This window comes from Protopterus annectens, chromosome 11.part0 (assembly GCF_019279795.1).
Source record: "Protopterus annectens isolate FY-2018-M chromosome 11.part0, PAN1.0, whole genome shotgun sequence".
NCBI classification, from domain to species: Eukaryota; Metazoa; Chordata; order Ceratodontiformes; family Protopteridae; genus Protopterus; species Protopterus annectens.
In genome coordinates this window covers 657191752-657212853 of record NC_056745.1, presented here as the reverse complement: position 1 = coordinate 657212853, position 21102 = coordinate 657191752, and the positions used below count along the sequence as shown (strand labels likewise).

At 41.6% G+C, this 21102-nt stretch overlaps 1 protein-coding gene across 3 annotated transcripts in view; it reads right to left on the bottom strand.

The window, feature by feature from the left end:
* The window catches only part of TTC38 (tetratricopeptide repeat domain 38), a 1219387-nt gene that overhangs the window by 31932 nt on the left and 1166353 nt on the right, over window positions 1–21102 (bottom strand). For all 3 annotated transcript variants that reach the window (XM_044088097.1, XM_044088098.1, XM_044088099.1), the window contains exon 13: window positions 6450–6523. In XM_044088097.1, coding sequence (XP_043944032.1) covers window positions 6450–6523 — 74 coding nt within the window. The remainder of the gene's footprint in view (window positions 1–6449; window positions 6524–21102) is intronic.

Sequence of the window (21102 nt, the reverse complement as noted above, 5' to 3'; positions counted from 1 at the left end):
AGCCTGAGTTTGAAATCCCTGGAATAAATCTAAAATGTATCTCTATTTTTTTCCTGTGGAAGAAAAGCTTTTTGAACTGAGGTGTTTAGCAGACAGCCAATGAACACAATCCTGACTTATGTTATTTTGGAATCTCAGCCTGCACAGGAGATTTCTCACTCAAATGAGAGATTCCTGACACTTTGAAAAGGGCTCTGCAAAGATAAGCAACTTCTAAATCTAATATCACAAAAAGTGAAAATGAGGAAGGAGTAAGAAGTTGTACAGTGAAAGCATTTTGAAGGAAAGAAAGATCCAGAACTGGTCTCCAGGCATTTTCTTTCTTTGACACCAGAAATATTCTTGTATAAAAAACCTCTTTCCATCTTGGATGGAGGAACTTTTTCTATTACTCCCTGAGAAAACAAGTGCTATAAGGCAAGAAGGAACAGATGGGGTTGGTCTGGTGGATGAGGAATACTCATAATCTGCTCTGCCATCTGTAACCCTGATGAAGCAATCTCAGAACACATTTTTCTGAAATAATCAGTTGACAAATTCAGAATTGGAGATTCAAACTTTCTGGAAGGGATAGGAGGCTACCAGGGTGGTGCGAGGTGGGGCTGGGGGAATACAGGGTCCTTTACACAATCATTCTGACATATTTGACTGTCCTTTGTTCTGGGATGTTCCACAATTGCTTACCAACATTTTGCTGAGATTGCTTGTTTTATTTTTTGTGAAAACTGGATGAGGGAAGGAAAAATCCTTTGGAAAAATTGGAAAAGGAGAGCTGAAAAATCTGGGTGATTTCCTGCATCAGCTTACCTCAGCATCATATTTTTGATATCCTTTGCAGCAGAGGGTACAAAAACTAAATCTCTATCGAAAGGTGAATTTAAAATTTAATTTGTTACATACTCTGGGAGGTCTTGAGAATGCACCCGGGCAAACTTCCTTACAGTAGCAGTGGCACAAGCCCTGGCTGTAGTATCTAGAGTCATAAACACATTTTAAACAATGAACTGTGATTGAGAAAGAGAAGAAACTAAACCACACAAAGGAGATTTTTCCTCATACTTTCACAATTTGTCAAAATAAACTAACATATGTAAGCCTGACAACTCTAAATTTAAAAAATTAAAGCTGCAGAAATATACATTTTTTTACCAAACTTATCAATTGTTTTACCATCCTTGTCAGAAAGGGAAGGATTAAAATTAAAAAAAACCTCGGCAGCAGCTGAATTAACTAAAATTGTAGCTGCTGGGTCAGGAGTCGGATGAGTGAATAAAAATTTGAAACATTGACAAACTCGGTACAATCCATCTGCTTTCTTAGGTGCAACGGACTGGTTATCAAGGAGAACACAGGCTGTGACAGACACACCCAATGTTGACACAGCACCAGTGGGGGGAGGGGGGTGTTAGGATTAAAACTTCTTCAGGAATACTCCAGTGACCTGGGATATTAGCAGCTTGGGTCCTTAGCACAGTACTATGACACAAAGTTTGTTTGTGTTCTTAGGCTCTTGCACCTTACCTATGAGGAGGAAGAGAGCCCTGTTTACAAGTAATTAATGGGGAAAATAAATGTTTTCCAGATACTCTTTTTTTAGCCATTGGGGGTTTGACCTAATATTCTTTAATTTGCCTTCCGCAAGAACAATACAAAGTCCTATTAAAAATAAAAGGCATTGTACTTACATATACATGTGTATGTGTGTGGGTGTCGGTGTGTATGTATGTATGTATGTATATATAGATATATATATATATATAGATATATATATATATATATGGATCTAGGACTATTGACCGAAAGTTCAATAGTCTGAATCCACAATCACCGAACACACTTTAACGAAAGTGCTTTCACTGAAAAAGCGCTTTCGTTAAAGTGTGTTTAACAAAAGTAATAAAACATTACTTTTACACTTTTGCAGGGGGACAACCACCCCTGCACCCCCCACTCCAAGGTCGCACTACAGTGGGGAAAAGTTAATTTTCCCTTATCCTCACTGTAGTTCGATCTCCGCAACAGGCATACTTTCGCACAAGTATGCCCGGCTGAATCTCTTTCAGTTATGTTGTCTTTCGGTGATCTGTATGGATCCCATATATATATATATATATATATATATATATATATATATATATATATATATATATATACATATATATATATATATATATATAGACAAGTAAAATTACTGAAGTGGAAAGTAAGAGATTGTGTAAGGTGGATATGTCATTATGGATGCAGAATCAAGCCAGCAACAGTCAATGCACACTGCTGCCCAATATCCCAAAGTAAACAGATGTGATGCAGATTACATCTATTTTATAAGTTCAACACAAATGGGTATATGTTAGGCAAAACCTATTTGATAGAAAATTGTTGTTAAAATAAAGCTTCAATTGTAACTTAATGGGGTGAATGAAGTTAAATTATTTTCACCATGCACACAAACAGCAGTTTAAATTGTGACTTTAATGGGTAACAGACACTTGCCTTTGAGAGCAGAACCTGAGGTTACAAGGGGACTCTAGAAGGGGAATGGCGCCAAATTCAACTGTATTAATCCCTTAAATGGCAAGGGGTCATCTGCTAAATTGAGCATGGACACTGTATCTAACACTAAGTCCCTGTAGTCATCCACAGGGCAATACTTCAGAAAAAACACGTGAGTGTGTGAGTGTGTGTGTGTGTGTGTGTGTGTGTGTGTGTGTGTATACAGAAGTAATCTAGCCTATATTTTTTATTACTGTTAAGATAGCACTGGGATGGGAGCAAAGTGGGTGAGATATAAATACTTCTGTAGGTGGCCAGACTAAAGCCTATATGGGTATTGCAGATTTCAGTTATTATTCATGGCAACAGTACACATTTACTATATGCTCTTTAAGGCTAACCACAATTTACATATTACTTGGTGGCAGCAATGTGGATCATGAGACTGCAGCCCTTCTCTACCACATGTTGAACGGTGGAAACAGATAGTTCTGTACCCCTCTTCAGCACAGGCACACATCATATTTCTGTTTACAAATTCTTCTGTAACTTACCTAGAGTGAAGAATGCTGAGTTGAGAACAAAGTGCTTTATACAGCTTATGCAGTCCTAGTGTAATAATGCTGTGTGTCTTATTACAGGATTTTCTGTCAAACTTTGCTTACTACTACTGACTATTTTGTGACCATGAAAATGCCCCTATTAGTTCCCTTCACAATTGTCTTGTTAATACTGGACCTCCTGATTTAAACATCTGTGACATGATAAGAAAATGATGTCAACAAGCTGCTGGCTGTCACTTCAGTAAACATGCAACTTAAGCAGCAACTAACAATTATCTTTTTTACTGAAACAACAGGTCTCTAATTTTTACCCGGGCTCCCTTACTATAGCCGCTAAAATAGAAATGCATCCACTAATCATCCCTTATCAAATCAACTGATAAACATTTCTAAAGTAGTGTTTCTTAATACCATGGCAGGATAAAACCCAGGCTATAATGGTAAAACCGTGTAAACATACATGAATTGGTTCAGCGGTACCCATACTGGGACACAAGATGAAGTATTTACCTGTATGGATTTAAAAGGATTCTATTATTTCAGCTAAGGTGATATGGGTGACATCGCAAAAAAATATAAAAAAAATGAGAAGTTGGAAGCTCTTGATTATAGATATGTCCAGCAAAGTACAAGTGGTAAACATGTTTCTAGTACCTTTAGTTTTATACATAAGTCAGGTGTATTTTTATCAACCAGGAGAGAAACTGCAGATCACAATTAATAAACACTTGAGGGAATTTTTGGGGGAGGGAAAGAGGGCAAAAGTGAATAAGTTGTTTCTCCAAACACAGCAAGGTGGATTAGGATTACCTGATTTGAATGGATACTTTTAAGCTACACAGTTAAGGCTCATACACATAACACAAGCAGGGAGTTAAAAATCCAAGTGGAAATGAATGAAGATGAAATCGTGGTGGTGGGGGAAGTGGAGTTCAAGAAATAAGGAGTTAGTAGGACTTTGGATGTAGTCACTTAAAAATAATTTAACAACCATGCACATTACTGTATTTATAAAGCAGTATAGAGTGTTCTAAGAACTACGCCAGCAAGGGACTGCAGAAAGGAGATATCACCAAATCAGATAACTGCAAAAGGAGGCATAGAAGATAGGCAAGAGGGGGCTGGAATTTATTAGAGAAAATTAGCAAAGGAATAAAAGAAACAAGAGCAAATAATTAGGGAGAGAAAGGTAATAGAGTGAGATGGGGTCAAGCACCCCCGGGGACTGCAGGTTACAGGCTGCCTTCCATACATGCATTGATAACAGAGTACAGCAAGCAAAACGGGCTAGGGGAGTGCTAAGTGTAAGACCAGCTCTGATTCAGTTTTTAGTTATGTCTAGATTAGAAGCTGCTGTTAAAAAAGGATAACTAGTATAGCATATGAAATATTGCATGGTAGTTATAATAATCAATCAGAACAGGTTAGAAAATATTGGGAAGAGAGAATAGACACGCAATATATATGCCAAGCAGACTTCAGAGATTTTTTCCTCAGGATAATAGCAAGTGATGGAGGTTTGATGGGAAAATTGGATGTAACTGGGAACGTTTTTTTTTTTTGTGAATGTAACAAGACTGCATATTTTAAAAATTCTCCACATAGTATTTTTTCAGAAATGTTCGGGGTACTAATGATTGTAACTAAAAAAATGCTTTTTCTTTTGAGTTGGGATATAGGATCTGAATTACCTAGGCTCAGAATAAGGCTACTGGCTGCCAAAAAATCAATTACTAGAAAATGGAAATCTAAAATGGAATCTAAATTGACCATGAATTAAATTTTGAATTGTAAAGGAGACAAAATAATTGGAATACAGATCTTTAGAAAAAGGGAAGAAGCACACTGCATTGAAATAAATGGAAACAAAGGGAATGATTCATGGACAACAATGTTCAGGAATAGAAGTAATATGTAAAGAAAGGCAGGACTTGAGCAATTTATGTAATATCTGAATGAATTATAATTGTTTCAATAGAAAACATATATGTATAATTAATGTAAATAATGAATATGTTTACAAAGTTTTGTTTTCTTTTTTATTAATATACGTGCCTATGTTCTTCTTTTAATAAAGGCGTTTAAAAAATCTAGATAAACTGCTCCAGCAGCATACATTAGTTAGCAATGTAAACATTATGTGGTATGACTATATATTATCCTAATTCAAAATACAGTCCAGTGCTTACTGCACAATAAAAGAGTGTCTGTTTTGCTAAAGATAGCAAAAAGATAATAGAATCCAATGCATTATGGGATAAGCAATACTGATTTAATAAAAGTCACTAGCCATCATATACAATCAGCTTGCAAAATACATGCCACAACAACCTAAATCATTTACTAATTAAGTTACTCCATGTTTAATTTCTTGTAGAAACTACTGCCTACATTTCTGTTTATTTTAATGAATGAAGGAGTGGGGATAACGTTCATTTTCCAATAGCATTATGATGGCTTTATAAAGTTGTAAATGGGCTGCATTACAACACAATAAATATGTCTGTTTCTTAATGCTAGTATTGAAAGCACATATTTGTAGCTCAAAAAGGCCAGGCTCCCACTGTCTGCTCTTACCACTTTTTACAGGGGAGCTATAGAGATGTCACTAGCAACTTCATAGCATGGTTTGGCAACTGCATAGCTACTGAGAAGAAATTACAGAGGGTGCTGAGGGTGGCTGAGAAAATCTTGGGCACAAACCTCCCTTCTGTTCAGAAGCTTTTCTTAGAAACAGGACATACAAAATACTAGCTGATTCGGCCCACAACTGGATCTCACAACTTGCGTCTGTATCACAGCTTCTGCTGTAGGACTAGCAGATTCAGGAACAGTTTCTATCCTACAGCTGTGAGGCTTATTAACTAGGACACCAACCATAATACCCGATACATTGAAGCCTCTTTTTTTTTCATTTAATCCTGCTGCTCTGAGCAATCACCGCCAGGATTACTATTACACAATATGACGGCTATGCTGAGTCACATCTAAGGTTAACAAGTGCAATATAGTAACTAAACAGCTGCTATTCACTAGACTCTATTTATTCTCTGTCTTAACGGTGAAGGTGTTTGGTGGTGGTTATTTATTTATTATTTATCACTGTATAATGGGTATTGAGTGTGTTTATGTAATGTGAACTACCTCTTGCATGTCATACGTGTTGTCATTTTCTTTATTATGCTATTCTCTGATACCGCTGTATGTATGTTATTTGCACTGCATTTCTCTCGTGAGCTGACATTTGTAATTTCATTTAGGCTGCACTTGTGTGGTCTCAAATGACAGTAAAGTTTCTTTGAATCTTTACTATACAGAAAGCAAAATAACTGTATCTCATTATCGAGTAAGATAATTTTAGTAGAATTTTTGTGAACCATAACATTGACTTACCTAGCAATTTTGTGATGCTCTTTATTCACAGAATTCAAAGCAGAATGAATCAGCAACTGATTGAAAACATCCCTCTGAAAACAAACAAACAAACACAAAAATATTTATTATATTTTTTACCAGGAAAGTCAGGTTGAGACAGGACCATTTTTCAGTAGATTCCCACAAAGAAAAGCTACACTACAGATATAAAAAGAACACAAAACACATTACGTTAACAGCTCACTGCATACACTGACTTCATATGAAAATTACAGAGCCGGTTATAATAACAAAAGTTATATCACTTCAAGTAAAAGTTAAGTGTATGTTACAGAAACAAAATACTTTTTTTGTCTTTTTCTGGTCTCCATCATGTCTCCATCACTGATATGCTCATCTGTTCTTCCCACTTTTCTGCATTGATAGAGGCCAGGCAAAGGTGGCAAGAGACAGAGATTGGGATCATAAACCCCCAGGGGTTATAATATTTTTACTTGCTTCTAATATACTCTGCTTACTGACCATGAACAATGCAATGCATACTATGCCAGGCCATAACACAGGTACTTGCCCCTGGCTCAAGTGCAGTAATCTTGGCAGTTAGTACCCTCCATGCCTAGAGAGCATATATAACATCTACCCTACATGCTACACGTCACTCTTGCAGTGGAATTTGAACCAATCCTTACCCAGAAGATAGGGGAGCCAGCATTTTCCATTCACTGCCGTTACTTCCAAGCTGACTTCTTCAGTTCCCTGCATACCTCTCAACTGTTCAGATTTTACCTTATATTTTTGTTCTGTTCCTCATACAACTTGTGGTTTTCTGACAAATTATTGATGATTGATGCCACTAAATAATCGAATAAATTTGAATTTCAGATTTCATATATTTCTGAAAATACATGCTAGCACAAATTTTAGTAACTTTCTAAGTTTGTAAGAGCATATTTAAAATATGGCCTTATTTTTGGGCCTTTTTATGACTAGGGGATTTGCACTCACTACTTTGCCAGATATGGGAAAAGAGTTATGTACTTACCATAACTTGGCATCTGTGCTATTCAGTGTCATTATTCATCACAAATGGGTCTTGGATCCGACCTTGGATCTGAGCTGGCAACTTCTCAGACAGAGTCAGAGCTCAAGCTCCTCCCCTATCCATAATGCCTTGCTACCTTCTAACCCTCAGCTCGAGTTTGCTAAATTAGCAGAAATGCAGAAATAACTGCGGTAGTAGGCCAAAAGTTTTCACACCCAATATAAGTCAATGCAGCCTCGCCAGAACCCCCAGAAGGGAGGGGAAGAAGGGCAGGATCGTGATGAATAATGACACGGGATAGCATAGATGCCAAGTTATGGTAAGTACATAACTCTTTATCTTATGCTATCTTTGTCATTATTCATCACAAATGGGTCAGAGTCCCCAGCTACTATGTATCTGGGTGGCCTCAAGGAAGAATACGCTGGAGCACAGAGGAACCAAAGGAAGCCCTGTTCATACACACTAAGTCCAATCTGTAGTGGGAAATAAAAGTATGTGGATTACACCAAGTCGCAGCAGCACAAATTTCATCAAGGGAAAGTCTAGCCAAAAAGGCCAATGACATAGCAACAGACCTAGCAGAATGGGCCTTAACCGGTCTCGATAATTCTAAATGTCTAGTTGCATAAATGGAGGTGATACAACTAGCAGTCCACCTGGAAATAGTCACTTTGGAGACTGCTTGGCCCTTTATGTTTTGACTGAAGGCTACAAAGAGTTGGTCCGACTTTCTCCTCAGTCCTTTTAGATGAAAATATAACTGTCTGTGAACATCTACACAATGCAATATATATTCTCCTTTATTAGAGTAATTAGGGAAGAAGACCAGTAGATGAACTGACTGATTTGAGATTAGCTTCAAATGCCACTTTAGGAAGGCAGGAAGGATTTGTTCTAAGGGACACTCCGTCCTTATGGAAAATCATGAATGGAGGTTTAATGCACAGAGTCTGGAGTTCCGAGACTCCCTTGGCCAAAGTAATGGCCACTAAAAAGCCTGTCTTCCAGGAAAGGAATTGAATATCATATGAACCAGCTGGTTCAAAAGGTTTTTGCTTTAGGGACTGCAGCACCAAGGTCAAATCCCATGGTGGGGATGGATCCTTAATAGGAAGTCTAAGGAGAAAAACGCCTTTCAGAAAGGCTTTTCATAGCTTGGAAGAAAATGTAGGTTCATTGCTAATATGAAAGTTGGAGATAGCAGCCAACTGGAGCTTCATTGTAGAAAAATTCGCCCCACCCTGAAAAATGGAAAATAAGAGGAGCAAAACATCAGGCATAGGAGCTGAAAAAGGATCCAGATTTCGTTGTTTGGCCCAAATGGAAAACCTTTTCCATTTACTGGAATATACCTTCTTCGTAGACGTTTTTTGCGAAGCCAAAATAATGTTCTTCACTGGGGAAGGAAGCCTGTACTGTGAAAGGGTTACTGGAACTGGAGAAGCCATGTGGTTAGACAAAGTTTCCAGAGATTAGGAAATGGAAGCTCCCAGGGATGGGAAATAAAATCTGGAATGGGATCCAGTATCCAAGGTGGATACTTCAGATGAGAACTCAGGAAAGAGAACCACGCCTGATGAGGCCAGAAAGGGGCAATGAGGATAAGAAGGATCTTCAGGCAAAGAGCTTTCTGAAGGACTTTGGGTATTAGGGGAATAGGAGGCTAAGCATAGAGGAGACCCAGAGGCCAATTGTGAACTAGACCGGCCCTGGGTGACTCCCCTGATGGGGGTATCAGGGCAATGTAATCACTGCATTTGTGGTTGACTGGGGAGGCAAAGGGATCACAATAAGAATGGCCCCAACGGTTGAAGATTTGTCTTGCCACTGGCAGATTCATGGTCTACTCATGAGGACTCAGAATGGACCTGCTGAGTCTGTCGGCCAAAAAGTTGGAATTCCTGGGTATATGAGTTGCAAGAAGAAAACACCTGGGAGACATTACCCATTTCCACACTCTCATGCCCTCTCTGCACAGAGGATAAGACTGTGTTCCCCCTTACTTGTTGGTATACCAGACAACTTCCAGGTTGTCTGTCTGAATTGCTATAGTTCCCAGAGGGAAGCACTCCTGACAGGCTTGCAACATTAGAAGGACTGCTCTCATCTTCAAGACATTTATTTGCAGTTTGGTCTCTGCAATGGACCACATGCCTTGAACCCTCCTGCCCTGGAAATGTTCCCCCACCCCAACAGGGAGGCATCCTTGGTCACTGTGGCCTTGAGTGGGGGAAGACAAAATGGCCTGCCTAGAAATAGGTCCTCAGAATGACACCACCAAGCAAGATGAGTCCTACACAACTGAATCAGCTTTATCGTCATGAACATGGGTTAAGACAGAATGGACCACTGGACTTCTAGAGTCCATTGGAGGACTTGCATGTGATACCTGGCGAGAGGCCCCAACTGAATGGCAGCCACCACAGAACCTAACACTTGGAGAATCAAGTGAACTGACAGGTGCACTAGCTCCAGCAAAAGAGAGATCTGATTTCAAATGAGTTGGACCCTGCTGGGAGGCAATGCTGCAGTCTCCAATACCATGTCCAGCTGGACCCTGATGAACTCCAGGTTTTGGCTCGGAACTACATTGGACTTTGAAAGATTTGCCATGATGCCTACATGCTGGAAAAGACTTGTATACCTGGTAGCCAGTGACAGTTGATGCCTCGTGGGAGCCAATCATCCAGATATGGAAAAACCTGGAAACCTTGTGGCTGGAGATGAGCTGCCACCACTGCCATACATTTGGTAAACACCCAGGGGGCTGTGGTGAGACCAAAGGCCAGGGTTCTGAACTGGTAATGACTGGCCCCTAACCGAAAGCGTGCCTCCTGGAGCATCTGTCAATCTTTATATGAAAGTACATGTCTTTGAGATCCACTCAGCACATCCAGTCATCTTTACACAAGAGAGGCAGAATGGACTGAACAGTCACCATCTGGAACTTGGTCTTCTTGACCGACAGATTTAGCTTGCTGAGGTCCAAAATCGGACGCAGGTCCCTGGTCTTCTTTGGCACCAAAAAGAAGTGAGAGTAAGTTCCGGACCCTTGCTGTCCTGTTGGGACCTCTTGAATGGCTCTTTTTCGAAGGTGGTTTTGCACCTTGAGGTAGGCCAATGCCCTTTGGCAGGATGGTACATCTGGAAAAAATTTGCAAACGAGGGGGCTGGAAGAAAGGAATGGAGTAACCCCTGGAAATAATTTTTAACCCAAACTGATCGAAGGTGAGACTTGTACAGGCTAGTGGGTGAAGGAAGAGTCAACCCCGACTGCCGACAGTCAGGCAGAGTCTCAGGAGAGCTGGAAGGGCTTCTATGAAAAGGGTTCCCAGAAGCCCTGGTTCTGCGGACCCCCTCTGCCTCTCGGCCAGCATCTGTTAAATCCCCTGCCCTGGTCTGTGGAAGAGGATTCCTGGGGAGCATCCTGAAAGGAAGACTGAGCCCAGGGGAAAAAGAAGTTATGTTCTTACCATAACGTTACATCTGTGTTACTGATTTTCATTTATTCATGACTGATGAGTATCTGTTCCATCCTCAGAACCAAGTCGGCCATTATAACAAGCTCACACCAGGCAAAAACATGTTCAAGCTAAGCTTACCCATAGTGCCCCTCTCTCTATCACCTCAGATCAAGTTTGCTCGTAAGAAAGAAAGTGGAGGCTTTGTCTGAGCAAATTCACTATCACAAGGCTAAGACCAAAACCAAACCTCCAAGAGTCTTTCGGGGGGGATAGGAGGGTGGGATCTCAAGAATGAATGAAGATCAACACAGATGGAATGTTATAGTAAGAACACAACATCTTTATCTGATGATGTTAATCTTTATTCATCCATGACTGATGGGACAGAGTCCCTAGTGATGTTATGTCCTGGGAGGCCCTATGGAAGGATATTCCTGAGCACCACTGTGCTAAAGGATGCTCTCCCCTCTGAAGACCAAATCCAATTTGTAATGAGTGATAAAAGTATGAGGAGTAGCCATGTTGCTGCTGCACAAATGTCATCCACGGAATCTCTTGAATGGAAGGCAACAGATGTCACATCTGACCTGGTTGTATGCGCTTTGACCTTAGTTGGCAAAAGGACTAGTTTTGTTGGTAGGCAAGGGAAATAAAATCTCTCAGCCATTTAACTAAAGTTACTTTAGAAACAGGTTTTCCCAATTTTGGCCCTGAGAAGGATATGAATAGTTAATCAGATTTCCGTAATGATTTACTTCTGTCCAAGTTGAAATGTAATTGTCTGTGCATATCCCAGCAAGTGCAGACAATATTCTCCTTTATTAGAAAAACTGGGAAAGAAGACTGGCAGGTCAATTGTTTGACTAATAGTCAAATCTGAAATAACTTTGGGTGTGAAGGAAGGATTAGCCCATTTTGATACCCTGTCTATGGAAAACCATGTAAGGACATTTTATGCACCGAGCTTGCAGTTCAGATATTCGCCTTGCTGAGGTAATGGCTACCAAGAATAGAGTTTTCCAGGATAAAAATTTCATATCGCAAGTGGCAGCAGGCTCAAAGGGAGGACGAGCAAAGGTTTGTAGAACTAGTGTCAAATTCCAAGGTTCGAGTGGTTCTTTGAAGGGTGGTCTAATGTGTTAGATGGTGAGATATTGTGGGGGACACAAATAGATCACGGCAAGGCTGGCCCCAGCAACTGAAGATCTTCTCCACTATGACAAGGTTGAGGGACCACTCGTGAAGCAGGAGAATGCATCTGCTCAGCTTGTACGCAACCATGTTGGAATCCCAGGGAATGTGTATTACTATCGGAAAGCGGTTGAATGATATCACCCATTGCCAAACTCTCATAGCTTCTCGACACAATGGGTAGGACATGGATCCCCCTTGTATGTTGATATATTGTCTGACTGGATAGCAATTGTCCCTGACAGGAGGACAGATTGGAATGGTTGCAACGCTAGAAGCACTGCCCTCAGTTCTAAAACACTGATATGCAGGTTGGCCTCCACAGGGGACAAAGTGCCTTGGACTGTCTTTCCCTGGAAATTCCCCACCCTCCCATCAGGGATGCGTCCATGGTCACTATGGCCTTGAGCTGAGAGGGTGAGAAGGGACAACTCAATAGGTCTTTTTCTGGCTTCATCCACCAAATTTAGTCTTGTCTGCATCGATTTGTTATGCGGATTGGAAAGGACACAGGATGGGTTAGAGGGGACCATTGTGAGCTGAAACCTTGTCCTGAGAGAGCATCACCCGGAGTTGAGACCTTAGTCTTTGTAGCCTGTGAAGTTGAAGGGCGACTAAGCAGTACTGATTGTCGAAAGTTGCTCCTATGAATTCCAGATTCTGAGTAGGAGTCAGTTTGGACTTTTCTTTGTTTATTGAGATCCCTAAGGATCTTGTTAGCTTTAGGGTGTAATGTAAGGCTATAAGCAGCAGATGCTTGGTAGGGGCAGTAAGGGGCCAATTGTCCAAACACGGAATCACCTGGAATCCTTGCAGTCTCAAGTGAGCAGTTACCATTGCCATGCATTTGGTGAACACTCTGGGGGCTGTAGAGAGTCCAAAGGGCAGCACTCAGAATTGGTAGTGATTGGCTCCCAGCAAAAGCAGAGGAATCTCCTGGAGCATTTGCCCATTTTTAAGTGATAATACGCATCCTAGAGATCTATCGAGCAATCCAATCATCTTTCTCCAGGAAAGGAAGGATAGACTGAACCATGACCTTCCAGAATTTTGTCTGTCTGACAAAATAGTTTGGGATGCTAAGGTCCAAAATTGGCCTCCAGTCCCCTGACTTTTTTTGGCAATAAAACAAACCTTGAGTAAAATCCGGACTCCATCTGGTCTGGTGGAACTGTTTGGATGACTCTTTTTAAAAAGCAGCTTTTGTATTTCCTGAGCTGCTGCATCCCGTTGACTGAGTGGGATGTTGGGAATTTGCCTTTGCAGCAAACTATTAACAACAATTATTAAAGGGGAAAAATCAAAGGTAAAGAGAATTAGTAAAGTTGAAATGTAAAATCTAAACCACTTAGCCTGAGAGTTGGCCTGACGCGTCTTGATACTTTACGCGGCAAACAAGATCTGAGGTGATAGGAGAGGGGCACTATGGGCAAGCTTAGCTTGAGAGTTTTTTGTTTCTAGAGCAAGCTTGTTAAAATGGTTGACTTGGTTCCAAAGACAGAACCGATACCCATCAGTCATGAATGAAAATTAACAACATCAGATCCAAGGTTTCTTACTGCCCCTCTGGGTCTTAGAAAAGGACCGCTAGGGAGTAAAAAACTTGATCCCTACTGCGGAAAGAATCTTGCCTTCTTGCTCACTGCATGGTAAAGGTGTCATTAACAGATGGTCCAAACAAGGTGGAGCTGTCAAAGGGGGCATTAGTGAAAGATGCCTTAACTGTTTCTGCAAACCGCAAAGGTGAAGCCAGGCATGCTGTCGGATAGCAATGCCAGTGCTTGCCACTCAAGAGGTGGCCTCCACAGTATTGGAGATCAGCCTCATCAAAGCATTAGCCAAAGAGGTTAGAGTAGACAGCCTCGGAGAGAATAATTTGAGACTCTCCGGAGGCAACAACTCTGACAGTGAAGTGGTAGGCTCTGAAACCAAATCTTTCTGAAGCTGGGTAAAATAAGCCAAGTAGTTTATTTATTTATTTATTTAACATTTGTTTACCGGGAAAGTCTGACTGGATACAGGTCCTTTTTCAGCGGAGGCCCGGGGAGAAAAGCTCCATGAGTAACAGTAAATTTTCATGCAAACATTACAATAATCAATAAAGTAAACAAAATGTAGTATACATAAAAACACATACATTTGTTACATCTTGACAACAAAAACCTAGGCTTTAAGGTTAAGACAGGTTGGTAGGAACAAAGGATTAAACACCAGGGGACAAGTTGATATGTTTTGGGTATACTGTGATGTATTAGAGCACTCATGAGGGGTTAGTACAGGAACATAGCCACTTATTTTTTAGATAAGCTTTAAGTGATGGCTTAACGTGGTTAGTGGATGAGATTGAGACAATAGACTTAGGAAGGGAGTTCCATATGCGAAATATATAGTTGGAAAATAAAGATTCTCCTGCAGTGTTGTTGGCCTTGGAGACGGTGAGTAAGTTCTTATTGTTAGAGCGAAGTGGTCTGCTGGAACTGTAAGGAAGGACGAGATTTTGTAGTGCAGGGGGTCTAGTTGGTTGTGTTACAGTTTTGTGAGTTAGAGAGAGTTGGTTGAAAAGAATAATGTTGGGAAGCTCAAGCCAGTCTTGTATCCTTAAAGATGTACAATGATGTGTTCTATATGGGCAGTCAGATGCAAACTTAGCAATGTTGTTATGACATGCTTCTAGCTTAGATAAGTCAGTTTTCCTTAGATTAGTTAAAATTGGAGAGGCATATAGTAGAGTGGAGAGCAGATGGTTTTGTGCTAACGTTATTTTGGCCATTATGGTCAGGAACCTTTTGTGCCTATAAAGACTTCCAAGTTTCTTATGGACTTTTTTAATAGTTAGGGAGACATGCAAGTCAAATTTTAGGGTATTGTCTATTTCCACTCCAAAAAGCTTTGTATGGGTTGTCGTGTCGGGGAGATGACAGTATTGTCTTTGGCAATTATGTTAAATGGTGGGCATGAGACAGATGTCTTGTTAGGTTGGAAGAGTAGTAATTTAGTTTTGTTTGGGTTCGGGATTAGATGGGCATTGGCTAACCATGCTTCAACAGAAGTGAAAGATTTCTGTGCTTGAGAATTAGTTGCTCTCAGACCAAAAGTAGCTGAGGCAAACCGATGCTTTCCAAAACGGTTGATTGCTTGAGACTCCATGTTCAGGGGATGACTAAAGAGCTTTGCTCAGCTAGCTCCTTCTTAGTAGCAGCGGTCACCATGATGGCATCTACAGTAACCCATTTTCCCCAAAAGGACCTATCCTTGAAGGACTGAGGAATTTGATATGCTTTCTTGGGCACAGGTTCCACCATGTCCGGCTCCTTCCGAGCCCTGCTGGTGATAAGGTCCACAAGCTCGTCAGCAAGGGGGAACCCAGGTAGAAGATGGGCCTGTCCTGAAGGCATTCAGGAAAATGGACTCCTCTGAAGACAGGGTTGGGGAAGACCATCTGCCTCTCTGCTTGAGAACTTTGAGGATGTTCCTGAAGGAAACCTCCTCTGGCGGATGTCTGGGGGATCTATCTCCCTCCTCGAAATCCATGTCCTTGGTGAGGGACTCTGTAGAGGAGTCCAACTGCCTCCTCTTATATGTTCTCTTCCAAGGGGGTTCCTCTATGTTGGGCTCAGGAGAGGGCTCAGAAGAGATGGGTAGCCCAAGTGTGGCAGTGCCCATCTGAAGGTGCTCACGAGAGGGCTGACCCTGTACTGACGATGAGGCCTTAGCACCCAATCCCGAGAAAGGCTGGGGAGGAGCTAGAGAAGAAGGAGAGGTAGCTACCATACTAGAGAAGGTCTTCTCTACTGCCTGGAAGGTTGATGAACTGGACAAAGCCCACCCACCCATCTACAGCAGCCAGTGCCACCTGGGAAGGAAGAAGGTACTCCAATGCAGCACCGAAGCCCCCAGATGAAAACTGGCCCCAAGCTGTCCAGTGCCGAAGCTCCCAAGGGAAGGGAACAATCCAAAAAATCCAGACCCGAACATGCCCCCAGGGTACTTGCACTGACCCCTTGGGGATGAGGCACACCACGGTCCAAGAAGTGTGGAACAAAGCCAGCCACTGACACTGGCAGTGTCGAGAAGGGGGGATATCCGACACTGTTAGCCTCTCACTAGAAATCTCCTGGTCTTGACATTCCAAAACCTGTTGGATTGGAAGAGAAGCGAGTGGAGTCCTGTGGATTGGGAGGGTCCCCTAGCTGCATGTGCAGGGGACAGCAGTAAGCCCAACTTGATTTGGGCCTTGAGGAAGCTCCTCATCATCTATCCATGTCCGAGGGAAGGACACTTCTGCAGGATCTGGACGAAGCTGACGAGTGGCCAGATCTTCCTGGGGATCCAACCTTGGATCCCAGAGCCTTATGGCCCCAAGAAGGGGATCTGCTCTGAGTCAGATCCGACTTCCTGGATGACCAAGAAGGGGAACTTTCAATCACACTGGGATCTGACAGTGTTGTCGGATCCAAAGCTTTGGATGGTGTGCCAGACACATCTGACAAACTGGTCGGATCAGGGGACAGCTTAGGCCTACTCGGATCCAAAGGCCTCCACTCCACCGTGACCTTGGATCTGAGAGTCTGATCCGAGGCTCTTAGAGCTGCGGATCTTGGATCCAAAACTGAAGAAGCTGGACTCGGAGCCAGGGATCTGCAATCTGAGAGCCTCGGCTTCTTAGGAAAAGAAAAAGAAGAGGAGGACAACCCCTCCCAAGTAGGGAAAGGTCTCTTCTTCGGCTCCTGCAAGGGTGTGGAAGGGGAGACTGAGGACAGGGGACCACTCTGAGCCAAGCCCTTTAATAAAAGCTTACTGCAGTGCTTCATGAGGGCCCTGGGGTTAAGTTTGGCATGGTGCGCCAACCTCAAGCAATACAGACACTCCTCATGCGACTCTGAGGGGGGGGGGGTTCAGCCTTGCCAAACACAAGCACACACACAAGCACCAGCTGTAAATAAAGTACCCCAGAAAAAAGGATAGAGAGAAAGATTTTTTTAAACTGCCCTAAAGAAAAAGGGTGGAAAACAGTAGACATCGGAAGCTGGGGGGATCGAATCTTAAATAAATTCAAGAATTTAGTAACCAGAATGGGAATTAATCTAACTAAACTACAAATAGAGAGATAAGGAGAGGAAAGTAACTTATAAAGAGCAATAAACCCCCAAGAAAATAAGCAATTGCCTGCTAACTGCTAGCCTGAGCCTGAGCCTGGACCATGGCTGAAGCATTTCAGCGGCAAACAAGATCTGGGGGTTAGAAAGTAGCAAGGGATTATGGGAAGGCAAGAAGCTTGTGCTCCAGATCTGTCTGAGAAGTTGCAAGCTCAGATCTGAGGTCAGATCCAAGAACCATTTGTGATGAATAATGACACAGATAGCATCAGAACTCTGGTTCAAACACCAGAAATTTATCTTGGCTGAAGAAATTAGCAGAAAATGTGACCTCTAGTTAGCCATCAGGTGACAAATCACAAAGGTGGTACCGAGCATTACATTTTATAAGGGAACCCATGTGGGCAATCTAAACTATGACAGCAGACTCCAGAGGCAAAGGCCGCAGATTCTGGCACATGCCAATATCTTGGATTAAATACTTTCAGTGTAACCAAGTGGACAATTATTTTTCAAATGCCCAAAGAAAAAGAGTGGGGAACAAAAGTCATATTAAGGAGCTAACAGAAATCTTAAGACAGCAGCTGCTCTAAATTACCATAAGTGCATGTACCCTATGTGATGTTATGAGGTAGTGCCATCTGTGCCAGGGAGAGTAGGGCAGTACGTGTGTACATATACCAGCATAGATAGCTGGAGTTTTGTAAATAAGTTTATGTTATTTGACCATTAAATTGATCTGTATTGATGTTGGAGTTAAATATATTTGTAAAGTTACTTGTGTTAAAAATGCATTAACAACAGATCCTGCTGGACAGAAAGAATGTATGCATGCATATTAGGTTGTATTGTTATAACTGATCACATGTGTATGTTTTATCAGAGAACCCTGCAATGGTGGAAAGTTTGAAATTGTGTTATAGCTTTCAGATGCTGCAAAATGTTAGCAAAGCTCTGTGTGTGTGTGTGTGTGTGTGTGTGTGTGTGTGTGTGTGTGTGTGTGTGTGTGTGTGTGTGAGTGTTGTAGCAGAGTCAGGTGACCATAGGTGATGTCATCCTCTAACCAGCATCTGGTTTCTTTGGAACCCTCGCAGCAGTACTTTGGAACCTGACAGAAAAGATTTCTGACATATATATCTCACACATTCACACAGACAGAGGGAGAGATATCATTTGGCTTTTGCTGTGTTAAGACACTCAGCATACACCAGCTTGCCTTGCTTCAGTTAAGTAGTCAGGGAACAGTAATTCTTCAGTCAGTGAGGGGCATTTGGTGAGAATAATTTAGTATTGTTTTCTGCATCTGTGAGACACTATCCAGCTGTATTATTTTTATATCTCTGTGGTTGAAACTGTTGTTTACTGTATTCAGTATTCTTCTGTTTTCTGTTTTAATATTTATCATTAAATATTTTAATACATTTCATTGTGGCTGGTCCTTTAGAGAATAGTTTTAACATCTTGAGAATATTTATACTTCTTTTAGTGACACTGTGGCCGCTTCTGAAAGTCTTGCCACTTTGGTCACACCCTACCACTGGTATTATTATTAATTTTACACAGTATAATTGGATACCCTTTGTAACAGCTTTAGGGTAGCTGGCTGGTGGCAGTGCGATTACCTCAGAGTATGGGCAGAAAGGGCACAGCTCTCAGTGCCAGCTTTTCCCAGGTGTGTATGGGTGTGTGTGAAACTCAAATATTCAAGTGTGTGTGTCAGCTACTGTCAACAGACACAGAGCTCCAAAGTGCACAGTGTGGAGTTTTGTGTGGGTCTGGAGAAAGAAGGCAGGTCCATTCCCAGGTCTGCAGCATGCTCTCTGTGAGCTCTTAAGGGAAACTGTGGCTGGCGCAGGAAGATGCATCTGAATATACTGTGTGAATCCATCTTTGCTCTTAGTGACCATCCCTCACCAGAGTCAGCGGTGAGGATCAAGTCTCCTTGATTGCTGGCCCAGAGTAGGGACCTATCCCACCCTATCCTGTTGTAGGAAAAATAAAACACTGTTAAGAGAAATACTATATCATAATTATTATTATGCCTGCAGTTGCTACAATGGAGTATAACTTGCCAGGGCAGTCCACCCCAGACAGGGGCCATGACAGGGTCACATTTTTAGACTCCACTGGCCAGAGCTCACTTGGACTAGGAAGTCAAACTGGGAAAAAAAGTTGCTGGCAGTGTTTGATGATTTTCCAGCAGAAATGTTAACAAGAAATCAATTTGATGATACAGTACCTTGTAAACATGCAGTTCCATGCAACCAAGCATGTGGAGAAGGCAAGGGATGGGGATTAGGGTGTTGGACACAACCAGTGACTAGACCTTAAACAGCGGTTGGTGTTGTGGCTACTTTACAGAAAAAGCAAGGCAGTAGCAGCAAGCCTAATTTTGAGCCACAGCTGTTAAAAGGTAATAGAATTCCTCTGAAGTCAGCACTTTGGGGAAGAGTTAGGTAGTCTAAATCAGAGCCACAGCCGTCAAATGTTTGTAGACTTAATTCAGAAGGGTATCTTGAGCATCACAAAAAAAGAGTCAAGATAGGCTTGGCTCTCAGAACCAATCTTACTAGACTTGAGGGAAGCAACTTCAGAGGCTCCTGACTCTCAAGGGAAAGGACAGACAAAATATACTAGGAGATGGGGTTATTGTTACAGACAGTGCACTCCTGAGTGCTACAGACAAAAGTAGGTCTGCTTTTTCAGACCATATGTGCATGCGTGAGTGTTATGTAAAATTTGTATATTGCCTAGGCACTGGAAAAAAATATGAACAGGTGCTGAAAAAATGCGTGAGAAATTTTAACATGTTGTCAAGGCAGGATGGAAAACCAAGGTTGCTTTTTTGCCTTTGCATGTTGAAAAAGCTCAGTATTAACTGAGCGAAAGCACTTGTTTTACGTTGAACGTGTTGTGCCAATAAAGGATTTATCATTGCTGCTGGTTTCGGCTTCTTGGCTGCGGATTTTGTGTTTCTTGGCTTCTTTTTCACCTCTTGGGTTTCAGTGTTACTGAAGATCTCTTAGAAGGTTAACAGGGGACAATATGGGGCCCCTTTGTACCCCAAGCACCACAGGTAATGGGCATTGCTAGCAGATCACAGTACTAAGTACCCTGATGTGGTGGCTTTAGCCCTTACTGATGTAGAAAAAGTGTCATATGATTAGTCAGAAACATTCAGCAAAATGAGGTTGCCCCAAGAAAATGCTGACAGAGGTGCCATGTACAGGTCAGAACTGCTGACCTGTTTGCACAGCCGTGCACCTTCTACCACCCACAAACAAATGGTTTGCTAGAAAGGTTTAACTCTACTACTCTCAAGACTATGCTATCACATACAGTTTAAATGGCAACAGGACAAGTACCTGTCCCTTCCTCTTTTTTGCATACAGAGAGTTGTCTAAAAAATCCAGAAATGTTTTCACTAATTAAGTAGACACCTTGACTTAAATGGTGATGAGTGGGAAGGTAACTGGGATGCTCAGGAAGAGCCTGTGGATTATGTCCTAAATTTCAGAACAGTCTTAGGCAGCACATGGAGATGACACGGGAGCACCCAGCACAAGCAAAACAATAAAAACAAAATGTACTTATAAGTACTTACTGGCATCTGTTTACTGGGATAATCTCGCAAGAGCTGTCCCTTTCAGCACAGGCCCAGTTTGAAAAGTTCCATCAACTCTATAATTGAGAAATACTAAATTTGCAAACAGCAATAAATCATAAGTGAGTACAGACATACTGTATCTTTACATAAGAGTTGTAATAAAAAAGAAAAGTACATACATGTGTTTGCACAGAGTTAAACTAAAATAAAGATATCTACATTGAAGTATTTATATGCAGTTACCATTTGGTTATATTCTGAGGTGATT